Source organism: Mustela nivalis (genome assembly GCF_964662115.1).
Source record: "Mustela nivalis genome assembly, chromosome: 2".
Taxonomy (NCBI): domain Eukaryota; kingdom Metazoa; phylum Chordata; class Mammalia; order Carnivora; family Mustelidae; genus Mustela; species Mustela nivalis.
In genome coordinates, this window is record NC_139021.1 from 19116339 (window position 1) to 19131713 (window position 15375).

General features: G+C 39.3%; 1 protein-coding gene across 1 annotated transcript in view; it reads left to right on the plus strand.

The window, feature by feature from the left end:
* MRPL13 (mitochondrial ribosomal protein L13) overlaps positions 1-11857 on the plus strand; it is a 47008-nt gene extending 35151 nt beyond the window's left edge. Inside the window, exon 7 of the mRNA XM_082721780.1 lies at positions 11568-11857. Coding sequence (XP_082577906.1) covers positions 11568-11589 — 22 coding nt within the window. The 3' untranslated portion in view covers positions 11590-11857. The remainder of the gene's footprint in view (positions 1-11567) is intronic.
* The last annotated feature ends 3518 nt before the right edge of the window (positions 11858-15375 follow it).

Below are 15375 nucleotides of genomic sequence, written 5' to 3' on the forward strand. Positions count from 1 at the left end.
CCACTTGACTAGTCTAACAATAGCAGCCTTTGAAGATTGTCGACCTTTTTCACACAATTTAATCTTCCTTGTCTTCGTTTTGCATTATTTCGCCTAAAACAACATGTCCCTCCCCCATGCTCTGAAATAACTCTCACTCATTCTTTAGACCTTAGTTCAGATCCCACCACCTTTAAGAAGCCTTGTGTAAACATCAAGACCAGACTAAAGCGCCTAGCCATCTTCTGCCACAGCACCTGCTGTGTAACTCTGTCATTACCATGGTCAGCTCGTGAGGGGCAGGGGCTGCGTCTAGTTCATCACTGCGTCCTCAGTGCGTAGAACAGTACTTCATCTGATGGGTCTCGGGAACATTTACAGAATTTATACAGATCAAAAAGGGAACCACATATCCTTGTTGGATCTACAATAGGCATCTTGTCTTCTAAACGCTACCCTCTGTGCTATAAAGTATACTTACTGTACACTTCCTTTTCATTTACTGCATTTATTCTAATGTAATTAAGTACCTGTGTAATTTTTTTTTTTTAATGTCTTTTTCTAATTAGATTCTATGAGGGAACTCAAGGTTGTCTTATTTACCTGAGCATAACATCTGGCACATTCAGTAGGCATTCAGCAAATAATTATTGAATAAATAAATGAAGAAAGCAGGTTTTCTAGTATCAACTTTTATAAATGACATTAGGAAAGAACCTCTAGAAGATACGAAGTGACAGTGGTAAATACTCCAATTTAATACTAGTCCTTTATGCTAGAATCATTGAAATTGATTGGCTTTATTTATTTATTTATTTATTTATTTATTTATTTTAAAGGTTTTATTTATTTATTTGACAGAGAGAAATCACAAGTAGATGGAGAGGCAGGTAGAGAGAGAGAGAGGGAAACAGGCTCCCTGCTGAGCAGAGAGTCCGATACGGGACTTGATCCCAGGACCCTGAGATCATGACCTGAGCCGAAGGCAGCGGCTTAACCCACTGAGCCACCCAGGCGCCCCGAAATTGATTGGCTTTAAAAACACTTTATTACTTTTGTTTCTGTTCACTGTATCATCTGAATTATCAATTTTCAGTTGACAGTAAATGAGTGATTAACAGACTCTTTATGAAAAATTGAAAAAACCAATTTTATAATATCTGATGATATGCATACCAGCTAGTTATCAGGATATATCCTCATGATAAATACTTTTCTCTAAAATAAAGAAGTACATTTTCTATCGCTTCATAGGTTCTGGTTTTCATTGCTTGACAATGACCAGAACTATACATTTTATGACATGACTTGAGTCTAACAACTAAGTTTAATTAGGGTGATTTTCTCCTTCTTTTGACCTTTATAGATACCTACTTAATAATTTGCCTTCTTTTCAAAACCCAAGAGTCTATTTTAATTCTTTTTATTTAAATTCATTTTTTAATCCAGATTATGTAGTGACTTATTTATTTATTTATATTTATTTATTTTTTAAAGATTTTATCTATTTATTTGATAGAGGTCACAAGTAGGCAGAGAGACGGGGCAGGGGGTGGGAAGCAGGCTCCCCGCTGAGCAGAGAGCCTGATGCGGGGCTCGATCCCTAGACTCTGGGATCATGACCTGAGCCAAAGGCAGAGGCTTAACCCACTGAGCCATCCAGGCGCCCCTATAGTGACTTATTTAGATAAATCAGTAGTTTCTGAAAATAAAAGGTTTTACCGTTTGTTTTCCATGCTATGATCTTTACAGTTCTTCCCACTTTGGCATCTGAGACATGAGACTTCTGTACTTGGATAAATTCTGTACTTTTAGAAAAATAATTTTGATTTAACTTGTTGTTACAGATTTACATAGTCATTTATTGCAGATATATTCAATGTGCCTTTTCCTACTTAAACTACATAGAACTTTTATTTACATTTACAACTGAACCTACGTATATGAACATTTTTCTAGGAAGACAAGCCTTTATAACTTCTTTTAAAGAGATGTACAAATAGAAATTAATCTCTAATTTATGAAAAACATTTACTAGCTTAAATTTACCACCCTGGAATCTTTAATTTACTAAGAATTCACATAATATAGACTTTAAACTCAAGCATTCAATTAAAAATTCACTTGCACTTTGGGGAAGTTAAAAGGTATTAAATGGGGGCTCCTGGGTGGCTCAGGCAGTTTGGTGTGTGCCGTTGGCTCAGGCCATGATCTCAGGGACCTGGGATCAACCTCATATCCAGCTCCCTGCTCAGAGGGGAGTCTGCTTCTGCCTCTCTCTTTATCCCTTACCCTGGTTATGCTATCTTTCTCTCTCTCAAATAAATAAATTTTTTTAAAAAATACATAAAAAGAAAGTATTAAATGTTTGGGGCACTTGGATGGCTCAGTCAATTAACTGTCCAACTCTTGATTTACGCTTAGGTCATGATCTCAGATCATGAGATTTAGTCCCCACAACGGGCTCTGCCCTCAGCAGGGCCTCAGCTTGAGCTTTTCTCTCTCCCTTTGCCCCTCCCCTTGCTATCCATTGAAAAAAATAAATCTTTTTTTTTTTTTAAGTGTTAAATGTTCATTGTAGAAACTATGCATAAGATACAAAATTAAGGGAGTAAATAATCTCACTTTAGTTAACTAATTTTGGTGTGTTAGCTTCCACTCTTTCTTTGTGTTTGTGTATCTATGTCTTCCCCCCCTCCCCATTAAAAAGGAAATGTAGGCACAGAAAGAAAAATAACTTGACTAAGATTGCATGATTGTTAAGTGGTGGGTTAGGGATTCAAGCCTAAGGTCATGATCCTGGGTCATGGTCCTAACCACTCTGCCTGAGTACCTCTTGTAGCATCTTGGTTAAGTATACTTAAGTCATATGTAGTTCTTAGATAGTTTGCTTTATAAAGTTACATCCTAAAAAGTATTTTACGTAGTCTTTGGGTTTTGGTGGTTTACCAGGCTGTATGAAATTCTGGAAGTCCTAAGAATGTCATTCCTGATTTTTTTATAGAAACACCATCATAAATGAATTTATATTCCTAACCAAAGGGGATATGTGGTACCTTTATTTTTTTTTAATCTAGAAATACTAAAGGTGTTATTAATCAGATATGTGACCAAATAGATTATGCATTCGGAGTTGTGTATCTTGAATAAAGAGCACTGATGAAACTGCTCATTTCACGAAGTGATTCCTGGCTCATTTAAAACAAATCAGAAGATAACTAAGTGCCTTTATTATATTAATGGAATTAGGAAGGGCTTTTCTGTAATTATTTTTAAGGAGACTTTTAGAGAAACTTAGAGTAACCTGATGAATTTTTTTAGTAACTACTGTGGAGATGTATTTTCCTGCCCTTTCTTTTCATCCCAGATTTCTCTCTGACAGGAATATGCATTAAGGCACCAGGCTTTCCTTTGGGCTTTATTACAATATGATCTTTCCTTACAGGTAGCCATATAACTTCCCCAGATGATAATGTGGTATATACTTACGTATTACAATTTAGATGGTCAGGGCTGTCTAATAGAATTTCCCTCGTGATGAAAAAACTCTGTATCTGAGCTATCAATACAGTAGCTCCTGGCCACACATGTACTCAAGTACTCAACACTTACACTGTGGCTGGTGTGACTGATAAACTGAAGCAAAAAAATAAATAAATAAATAAATAAAATACTTATATTTTATGTAATTTTAATTAAGTTTCATTAGCCCCATGTGGCTACTGACCCCTTTAGTGAATGTTGCCATTTTAGTTGTTTACCATTTCATAAAGTTCTAGTATTAAATATTACAGACATTAGAGTAAAAATGAAAATACCTAACACACTATACAGGGCTATCCATTGAAAATGGGATTTCTCATTACTGGTAGATTTGCTTTCATGAGAAAAATGTTTGTTTGTTTTTTTTCTCCTTTTGGAGAAGGAGGCTACTTAAAATACACTCTCATTCCACCCAAAATAGCTTGGCCAACAATGTAATCTTCCTTTGGAATGTAGTCTTTGGAATTTAGTCAAGATAGATCTGATGGTGAAATCTGCAGAGACTTGACTGAAACAGATGTACCTGGATTGTACCTAAGTCAGCAGACACAAAACTAGCTTGCTTTGGTTTTTGTTCCCCTAGTAATAAAATTTTAAATGGGTTTATGGTATAGAAATGTACATTTTTAAATTGGAACTATTATTAGCTTTTCGTCAAATGTAAGTTTATTAGCTTTTCTAGTAGAAACTAAAGCTTTTGAGCAATGATCAAAGAGTGATGATAGTCAAAACTAAGCCTTGAACCCTTTAGGTGATTGACAAAGTTTTTTTTAATCTTAATTGAAAGCTCCATTTTTGGGATTTCATTTAAATCATTTACAAAAGTCTCTGAGGCCTAATTTTCGTTTATGCAGATTTTCTTATGCTAGTTGTGTAGCCATTTTTAAAACAATGTTAAACAAGAAGGAAAGAAACTGATATTTATGAGAAAACAACTTTTTTTAATAACTGAAAGTCATTTTCTTCTATGAGAAGTATTGCCCATAAACCTCACTTCTTAAATTAGTTGATATACTTGGTGTATTAGTATTTTTTATAGCTCGTACGTACATATATAGATTGTGTTAGAATAGGTTATGAAGTTATCCGTTGTTTCTTAAAGGTACAAAATAAACGTGTGGTTGCCATGTGCAAGTGATAGTTGGAGGGTGTGCACTTAGAATTTGTTTGTCAAAGAAAAAGCAACAGCACTGTTTTTTCTTCACAATTCATTTCCCTGGGTTGTAGCTTTCAAATGGTCAACTTACTTTAAAGCTGTCAATAATTATTTCCATATTCATTGTAGTTTTGCCAACACATTACAAAACCACAGTAATCATAGAAATTATAATGCTGTCACTGTAATGGAAACTTTTCATTATGTAGGGTAAAAATAAAACTTGGATCATTTTAAACTTTTTTATTTTCATTTTTACAAAATTCTGTAGGAGAGCTTTTCTTAGGACAAATAAGGTATGTGGAAAATTTCATCTTGAGTTGCTTCACATAGTCCACAGAGTGAGTGGTGAAACAATACCAAAAAGAAATACATTTTTGTGTTCCTCACTCATTAAGTCTGTAATGCTTTCTTTTAAGCAAAACCCTCACCTTTGTATAGAAACTAAGTATGGAAAGTTCAGCATCACTAAATCTTGAAAAGAGATGTTTATAAGAAAACCACGTCCCCAGGTTTAACGTCCTCTACAGAGTGTGCTGTTGGAAGTGCGCCTACAAAGAAGAGGGTGGCAGGGCTGGAGGTGGAGAGATAGGAAGACAGTCGTGATTGGCCCTGAATTGTCTCTGCTGAAAGCAGGATTCGGTTTAGCGTGTTTCCTGGGTGATGCCTCCAGCACTATGGAAGGAGCACAGGTGCGGGGGACATTAGCCTTGGAAAAGGACTGTGGTGAGCATCGTGTATAATTTAGTCTGTAGCTCTAGAAGAGAGCAGTGATTTAAATTTATACGTGCCCTCCCATAGGAAACGTATGAATTCGAAAAATCTCCACAGATTTTCAGTTGTATTTAAATTAATACCCAGAAAACAATATTTTTACCTATGCCTCTTTTATAAAAGTGCTTCACATCAGAGGCTATATTTAAAGACCATAAAGAAGGATTTTTACCTTTTCAAAACCCATAAGGAATTGGGATCTGGACATCTTCAAGATTTTCCATAATTTTATGCTAGTCTGGTCATATGGCATTTTCCTACAAGATTTAACTTAATTTGCTGCTCTTCGCAGACAGAAGTTATTTGCCGGACTTGAGGAGCAGGGTTACATTCCAATTTTCCCATTATTTCAACCAGCTCAGCACTGGCAAAAACTGTATACCTCAGTATTTCCAGTGCTGAATTTTGCTCAAATTAGACATTCTAAACTTTACTGTTCTTTTGGATATGAACAGATTAGGACTAAAAAGAATCTCTACTTGAGCAACCAAACCGTTTTTCCAAGCCAATAGAGCTTATGACTTAAAAATGATAATTGAATGTAACAGCAATTCCTCTTTATTTTAGCTGAAAAAAGCAGTAAGTAGATTAAAAAAATTTAACAGTCCTATTAATTTTGGGTTTTGATTGTTTTTTAAAGCACAGTTGGGCTTTTTTCTAATCAGGACGTGGTGCATGGTACAGTGCCTGGAGAAATGAGGATTAAGGCGCCATTATTCTGCCTCACAATTTCCCGTACGGCTGACATCTTCAGTTCAAAGAATTTTAGTTCAAGGAATATGCAATGTCACCAGATTTCCTCTCATTGTTTACTCTAAATAGTTTTACCAGTCCAATGGAAATGACTTAAAACTCAATCAAACTGACCTTTTATTGTTCTTAAGATTACTCTACTGTCTAAATATTCTTGCTTAAATATTTTGTTCGAATATTATTTATGAGTGAAAAGACATAAGACCCAAGGGAGAATAAGATATTTTTGAGATTTATTACACTTAAGTTACACAAAATTTCATGGATTCACAACTGGAATTCAAATTTTTTTTCTTCTGAAAAATAAATTATCTTAATGGGACAAATAATATTAAGTATTTAACTGAAACATCACATAAACTATGTGTTTTATAGCTTTATATTTCATTTTGTTCACAAACCTAATGGATTTCTCTCATCATTTTACAATGAAAACTGAAGTCTCCCTAAAGATTTTTCCTGAAGTCAGAAGATAAATTCTCTTACGGGAATGTCCCCATTTTCAGGATAATTAAAATGTGTTGGCCTCTGTCATTTTTTTGTCAAGAATTTGAATCTCTGAATTCCTGAGAGGTACTTGTTTCATTTTAATGAGTGGCTGTATTTTACCTGTTTCATTTAGTGAGTGGCTGACAACATTTTGAATAGAGATGTCAATGGTAAAGGATTTTCTATAGAAAAGAGAGAATTTTGTGAGAGGTGGTATGATTTTAACATTCAAGTTTCTGAGCAATCACAAGTACCATAGAATACTTGCTCGGACACCCCATATTTAAGTTCTGTTTCCTCATTCAAAAAAGCGATTTTATTTTTCAAGCTATAGTGTTTGAAGGCAGTTTTCTGCTAGTGGCAAGAATTAAGTACAAAATGAATTACTGCTGGAGAACATTTAGTAGCTATCTAATTTTAGCACAGTTTAGAAAATGAATTAAGGAAAGGGCTAATTCTTTGAAGATTGATTAATCTCCCAAATTACACTAAATGTATATATGCAAGCTTGACACTTTTAGCTTTCATCTCAGAAGTCAAAGTGTACATATGTGTGTGTATAACTGTGTGTGACTGTATGTGCATCTCCCTCTATGAGAAGCTGCATGATCTAAAGACAGGACTTTGTCTTGCTCGATGTTGTGTTCCCAGTGCCCACAGCTAGACGTGACACTCCGTAATCTTTGTTGAATGAATAAAGGAGTGGAATCTGATCTTCCTGAAAGAGGAATTGACTTAATTCATTAAGTATGGTAAATTCTTATTTTGGGCTTTGCTTCTTTCTTAAAGCTAGCTTAACAGTTACAGCTAAAATAGACATTTTCCTTAAAATCTGTGCTTTAGTGTAACTCTGATATATTTAATTTTGGATACTTTGTATTACATATATAAAGAAAAGGTTATGGTAATTTTGTTAAAATATAACATTTCTGTCAAGAGAAACATTTCTATAAAAATCAATAGAGATTACCTTTCTATAACAGCATTTGAAATGTCCCTTCAAAGATTTCCTGAGATTATTTTAGAATACTGTTATTTACAAAAACATTAACCTTACATAGGACTATCTTTTATTTTAAAACTTCATGATTTTTTATTTGCACTGAAACAGCAACAAATAATTAAGGCAAAGAAATACAGAATATAAATTTGCTCATCATCCTTCTAGCAAAGGATTAAGCCATTTAACTTCATTAAAGTTTCAAACAACATTTAAGCATCCGTACTATAAAAAGCAATATACTAGATGTTAAGTGTCTTCCTTTTAATAATTATTTAATCTAGTAACTACATTGACTACAATTTAATCTTTGTTTGATGATAGATACCAAAAGGATATCCAGCCTCAGTACCTGTTACCATAATTTAAAATTACTTAACTATTGCATCAGAAAAGCATAAAACTGTCTATTAATAAAGTCCTCTCCTGGGTAAAGAACTACAAAGGATACTGTATAGCAGATGAAATCAGCTCTAGCTAAGGAAGAAGTGTGTTACCTTTTCTTAGGCACAGCATGGTTTTAGAAATTTATTTATTTGCTCCTTCAGCATCTTCAAATAGTCATCCCCTCTGTCTTATGAGTAGCTCTGTGTGCGTGGCCTACGTTCACCTTATAGACTTGCTAAGTCACACTGTGGTCCATGGACCAGCATTGCAGTACGTGGGAGCTTGTTGGAAATGTAGAATCGTGAGCCCCTCTACAGATTAACTGAGCATTTTTACAAGAGCCCAGGTGATGTGTGTGCCCACTGAAGTTGGAGGGGCACTCAGGTAAACAGACCTCCCCTCCCTTTCTTATCTTGGATTTCTTTTAGTGGAAGAAGGTACGCGGTATAAATGCATTGTATGCGTGCCTGGCCTTGCGTGTATGTATGTGTGTGTGCGCGCGTGCATGCGGAAAAATAAAACCGTATTTAGTGTAAAAACCTCACTTTCCCCACAACGGTACCTCCTGAACACCATGTAATATCATTAATTGCCTCCAGTAGGAGTTGATATTTCTGGCTATGCCAACATCTGAATTCCCCTGGCCATGATACTGTCTTCCCTTCCTGGAAGCAGATCAGCCATCCATAAAAGATCCTGATTAGTTTCCATTAAAAAAAGGAAAGGATGAGTTTGTAAAACAAAGCGGCATTGTCAAGGCAGTGACTGTACTGTAATGACAGGTATCTTACCGGTGTCTGCTTTTTGGTGGGCCCAGTGCTAATTGCTGGAAGCTTAAGCTCAGTTACATGGGGACCTGCCTTCAGACGAACCAGCAGCCCACCAGAAGTCAGAATGAAATGGTACATGCAAGTCCTGCAGTCAGAAGGTCTGCACTAGATCCTTTCATCCACTTCCTAGCTGTGTGTCACACTAGTTATCCAGCTTCTCTGGCCTCAGTATTATGAACTATAAAATGGGATTGATAAAAGTATTGATAAAAATATCTTTTTCACAACAGAATAAAATGAGATAATGTATGTGAAGTGGTTAGTACACTTCATGGCTTATTAACCTTCAGCACATCTTCCGTAAGTAACATTTATTTACATAAATAAAGGCAAGTATAATTTGAGAAACACTGTAACAGAAGTATGCATGACATCCTCTGGCAATTTTACAAAGAGGAGCCCGAAGTCAGAAAGGGAGGTCGTGGAGGGCTACCCAGCTGATGTGATTTTTGAGGTGGATTTTGAAGGATTAGTCAAGTCTACCAGGCAGAAAAACGCTCAAGTCCCCATGTCGAGAGGTGTGAAAGTTTTAATCTGGGCGGTAGCAAGTCGTGTAATGGGAACAGGGCGTAAAGGAAAGGGATGTAGCAGGAATAACTCAGAAATGTTAGTTGAGGCCGTGCATGGAGGGTTAGATGCTGGCTTCCAGGGTTTGACTCGTGACAAAGCAGCGGAGGACTCCTGAAGATTTTTTAGGCAGAGCCACTTGATCTGCAGAAGTGGGCCGAAAGCGAAGGAATCTGTGGTAGAGACTCTGACATGTCATTCTCCTAAACCCCACCTCCTAACTGCTGGTGCTTGTCGTGTCCAAATCTTACCCTATTCAAAACCAAGGTCCTTCCCTTCTGGTCTGTCCCTCTGCCTGTATTCCCGATCCTGAAAAAATCAGCACCGTTGCCATTCACAGAGGTCTTCAAGCTGAAGGGAAGAATCCAGATCCATCCCTGAATCCTCATTTTCTAGCAGTTTCTTCCTCCTCCCTCCCCCTGGCCCCTTCGCTCTCCCCGTCCTTTCCCACCCTCCCCACCGACGTGGTACTTTATGCCTCTTCAGTCCTGAGCCAGCCCTTTCTTCCCGCTCAGCGCCGCGACAGCCCCAGCACAGCCCTCTTCTTTATCCTCCTCACTTGCCACCAGAAAATCTTCTGGAAACAGACTGCGGCCTTGTTAGCCCCCTGTAGCTTTCAGGTCACTGCCTACTACATACTCTTTATATCACAGATGACACCCTTCACACACATTTCCAGTTTTATTTGTAAATCCCACTAAAAGGGGTTTTTGTCATCTCATTGTTACTTACTAAATTAACCTTTGGTGTGGAAACAACTAGACTGTGACTAAGCACGTGGAGGGTTCTTGAGTGGAGTCGCGGCGACTTCTTGTCGGGACCTCAGCTTCGAAGATTCCTTTCTGGTGGCCTCATCACCACCCGCTCGTCATAATCACATGAACCAGCTCGACAGCAGAAGTGGTTTCTTGAAATGTGCTGGCGTCTTTGACTGGGAGCTGCTCCCACCGAACTGAGCGACAAGCCAAAGATGAGAAGGATGCATTTCGGAGCCACATTCGCCCTCGGACCACACTGTCGTTTCCCAGACTTTGGATGCAGTTTTTACATTTGGAAAGAGACTTCAGAAACGGTGACAAAATTCTGCAGTTTCTCCTCTAGTCGTTACAGAATGGCTGCTACGGTGAAGCGTATTTGGCTGGTTTCCCAGATCAGAGCTTTGTTCCTCAGAGTTCAATACTAACTTGAAATTGTAATGTCGTTTATTTACTCAGCCACTAGACTGTTGGTCTTCATAGCTGAGCTGTCTGGTATCTTGTGCGTATTCTGTTGAAGAAAACATGCTGTGAGTGGAGAAAGGGACTAGATAAGCTATTTCAGGGCAAACAGTTTATCTACTTTTTAAAGGAATTCAAACTATCATATTTTTACAGCTGTTTCAAAAACATCTAGTTTACTGATTACAAACTTCCTTCTGAAAGTCCCATGTGAGCTCAACACCTACAAACACACCTATGGAAAAGATAAAAGGACACTTTAACATTTTTCACATCTTGTAATTTCCCGTTTTTAAATCATAACAACGGAGAAAAAGTGTTTTTTGTTGTAATTTACTGCTGGAAGTAACTTTCGAGTATGGTTAATCCTATAAATGCATGAATGAGGAAAAGACCAGTTATGTGTATGTAATTAAAATATCAGAGGCCTTGTGTTTATACATTTGTGTATGTATCATAATGAAAACTAAATTTTGCCTGATAAAATAATATAAATAGGGATATTACTCATTCAGAAATTGCCTTGATTGGGTAAATCCATATGCTGATACGGATTTTTAATGATCATAGCAGTCCTTTCCATCAAAAGGTCTTTAAAAAAGTATGTATTTTAAAAAGGAACAGAAATTGAATTCAAGTTTTTAAATACTGCCTTCATGCACAGGCACAAGGCAGCTTATATTTATACTCTCAAAAGAGCTTGGGAATTGTTGCTTCATGATGATTTGACTCTAGTGGTTTTCACCAAAAATCTACTATTTGTAGAGAATGTCTCAACGAACCGTTTACTTTCATTTTAAATTGAAAACTAATCTTCATCAGGCAGGAGAAAATGATTTCACAAAGAAAGACTTGTTGATTTTGTCTTTCAGACCTGAAGATTATCGACTCTAGAAGAGTGACGGTGGCAGGAAAGAGCCATGCGGTGGCGGCAGCTTCTTCCTGAGGAGTCTCTCCGGAGCTCCAGGCGGAGGGAGACAGCCGCTGCGTTTTGACAAGGAACTTGACATGGGAGCTGAAAGCTTATGGAGAAGGCTCGGGAGGGGATACTCCTTAATAGGAAATTGCAACAAAATACATTATTTTATAGAATTATTTTATTAAATAGTCCAATTTGAATTGCTGTAAGGGATGCTAAGAATAAAACTGCTTACTTGTGTAACTGTTCAGTTTTTCATTTAACGAAAACACACGTCCTGGGTAGCAGTGCAGGTAGAGTTGCCGACAAGTGCCCGTCCGTGCGGATTCGCTCAGGTTCCGCCATCGCTGTCTGCCCCGCACCCGGGGGACGCAGCCCCACCTCTGCTCTTCCTTTCAGCGATGACTGTGTCTAACCTCCCACGGTACATTCATCCAGCTCAGAAGCGTAAGGTTTGCGCTGAGGTATTTACAAAGTGCAGTCATCTTTTTTCCATATAGCTTCTTGGTCTCCAGGACGCCAAATAAACTATGGCCTGTCTGCTCCCTGGAAATCTCACTGCCCTGCCTGTGGTGCCTGCAGACTCCTGCACGATGCCCCCGTATCTTCTCCTCTTGGCTCCGGCTCACTTTTGTGCTGGACACTTCGATTGGGCTGCTGAGATAAATAGCCCTCACAGACTCTCTTCTTTAGGAATTAAGATGCCAAACCATTGTATTTGGTCATTTTTGTGGGAGTTTGTTTTTGTTTTTGTTTTTTCTTCCCTTATCGTAGCCAATCAAAAGAGTGAGTTTCACACCACTTTTCCCATTCATTCAGCAAACACATATTTGCCAGGCACAGTGCTAGGTGTTGGGAAAACAGAAATCACGTGTTTCTTCCCCCAGCACCTCTTGCCCCACCACAGAGCATACAGTCTCCTGCAGAGTGGAAAAGGAGCTTTAGAGCGACTTGTCAATAAGTGCACTTGGGCGTCAGAGACGCAGAGGTAAACACGTACAAGCTGAGATGTAAGTATGTGTCGGGGAAAATTCAGTAACTTTTAGAAGAGGAAGTATTGCTAGTAAGCACCTGCAGACGTCCAAACACAGCAGCTTTATGTAAATTCATGTAATCCATACGGCAACCCTATAATGTACACAACGCAGTCCTCCCCGTTTAAAACCAGAGATGCCGAAGTAGCGACAAGTTATGCGACTTGGCCTAGGTCACAAACGTGAACTGCTCAGTGGTCATCAGGATTTGAGCCCAGGCAGTCTGGTTCACGAGCCCATGGACTTAGCCGCTGCCAGCTGAGATCATGAGTGTTTGTTTCGGTCTCACAAAGTCTGTGGTAAAGCCTAACCTGGTACAGGTCGACAGCTCCCATTCGCAGGGAAGTGGCAGTTCTATTTTAAACTTTTGGACCAAAAAAGAAGCCTCCTCCCTTCGTGATGGGGTAAGGGTAGGTGTGAGTCAGTATGAAACAAGCCTCCAGCTCCTGATACAGTAGCTTTAATAGAGAGGAGCTGGTATCACCTGAACACCTGAAACAATGTCTCGTGCATGTTCCTTGGCTGAGAAAGGCTCACTGAGGAAAGCCCTGGTTTCTGACAAAGCCGCAGAGTTTGAAGAGGTGAGAGCAGAGCCATGTGCTCTACAATGACATTGAGCCCAGTCCTCATCACATTCAGTAAGAAGATGGACACTGACCGCCATAAACCTCACTCTCACTTACTATGGGAGAGCCTGTTTGGTGGGGGAGGGGCCACCTGACCCTACGGAACCATCTAGAACTAAACCAAGGCTATGTTGGACTGAGTGGCTCCTCCTTACCATTAGGTGCTAACTCCATTTTGCATGCGGAGAGAATTAGAGCGGGAGGCTTTTGCACTTGGTAAATGGCCTTCCGAAGCCGACTCTAGTAGGCCTTCCACTGCCTGCCCTTTTGCCATTGCCCGAGAGTTTATAAAAGCCTGACCTGTGCATGTACTAAGAGAGCACAGCCACAGCAGCCAAACAAATCACAGCTCGCTGTAGGGGACCCAGTAACCTCAGCCAGGAAGACAAGCCGGCCCACTGGAAACCCATTGGCTCCCACTGAAGTTATGACTGAAATGAATAGAAGAAACAAAAGAGAGCATTAAAAAATAAGAGTTCTTGCAGAAAAAGAAGGAAGCCGTAATTATTTCAAGAGTCCTATGGGAAGGAAAAGAAAGCTGATAGACAAAAATAGATTAGATAGGGCACCTGGGTGGCTCAGTGGGTTAAACCTTGGCCTTTGGCTCTGGTCATGAACTCAGGTTCCTGGGATCGAGCTCCACATTGGGCTCTCTGCTTAGCGGGGAGCCTGCTTCCCTCCCCCCACCTCTCTCTGCCTCTCTGCCTACTTGTGATCTCTCTCTCTCTGTCAAATAACTAAATCTTTAAAATATATATATAGATATAATGGCTATGTGTAATGTGCAAATCGGTGAAGATAAGGAATCAAATGACTAAAACCAAAATTATATTGGTTCATATGCAGTTTTGGACTACTAGCCAACACCAGGTAAACGTGAAAAACACCGCCCAGCTGCGCGTAATGACCTGAGGGAGAATAATACGAAACACCTCCCTCAGTTTGGCCCAAGTGCATTGCCTGCTGTATTTTCTCAGTATAACACAAGGAGGCGTCCTGACCATGAGCAGCAGAGGAAAAGCCTAATGGATTGCAAAGGATTGCAAAGCTCCGAAATCAGACTGTGCCATTGCAGTAGGCAGTCAGCCTTAAGCCAGCACAGCGACAAACATAGGAGACAACACCGAAAACAAAAGAAGAGCGTAATCTAAACTTCCCAAGAGTCACCTGTTTTCCAGGCAACTGAAAACTGAAAAGCGCTCGTTTGCTGTGGGTTGAAGATGACCCCAAATCTGAGGCAGCACGAGAGCACTTTGTGTCATCTCCTCTCATGTGGGGCCACACAAACAGCTTCTTTATGGGAGGCAGAAACTAACAAAATGATAAAAATTGGATTTCTGTTTGAAGCTTATGCAGAGGAACAAAAGCAGGGCCAACAAGCCACAGCCATGTACCTCCGCTATCCCATTCCTTCAAAGAACCTGAATCTTCCTTTTACTTATTTTCCATAGTTCAAAAGTCACAACCCCTCACTATCAACACGTCCACTGAGCAAACTTCATGTCTTGTCAAAACAACATTCTATATTTACTACAATGGTTATTAGAAACTATGTTTAAAATTATGGTAGTTTTCTTGAGACAGTACAAGTTCTGAACTTTCTGCCCCAAACCCTTTTTCCCATAAGCCCTGTTATTTTTGGAGTGCAAAATTCCACCATTCAGGGATTATTTTTTTAGGAACGCATACACCACATTATAGGGCGGACGGCTGTACTTACTGTAATCTCTGGTTTGGCACCTCCTTCTGCCAGGCCGACTTTCGCAGGGTCCTAAGAGGTCACACTCTCCAAGCCCAACAGAAGTGGCCACATGGGAGATACCGTGCTCAAGTCCGGTGCCATCCCCTTGTCAAGTCTGAGCCTGAGTCGGGAGCACCTCCCGTGAGGTGCCTCTCTTATAGGCAGAATGGTGCTCTTACCACAGCCTGCCCTCCCCTCCAGGCGGGGGCCATCTCCGGGATTCGATCAGCCCCTTGCAGGTGGGCTAACATAACACCTTTTAAAGGCATCGGTTCTACAGCAGGCCTTTTAAAAGCACCAGAACGCAATCCTTTTCTTCCCTGTCCTAATTGCTACTCCAAATTTACAAAGTGAATACTT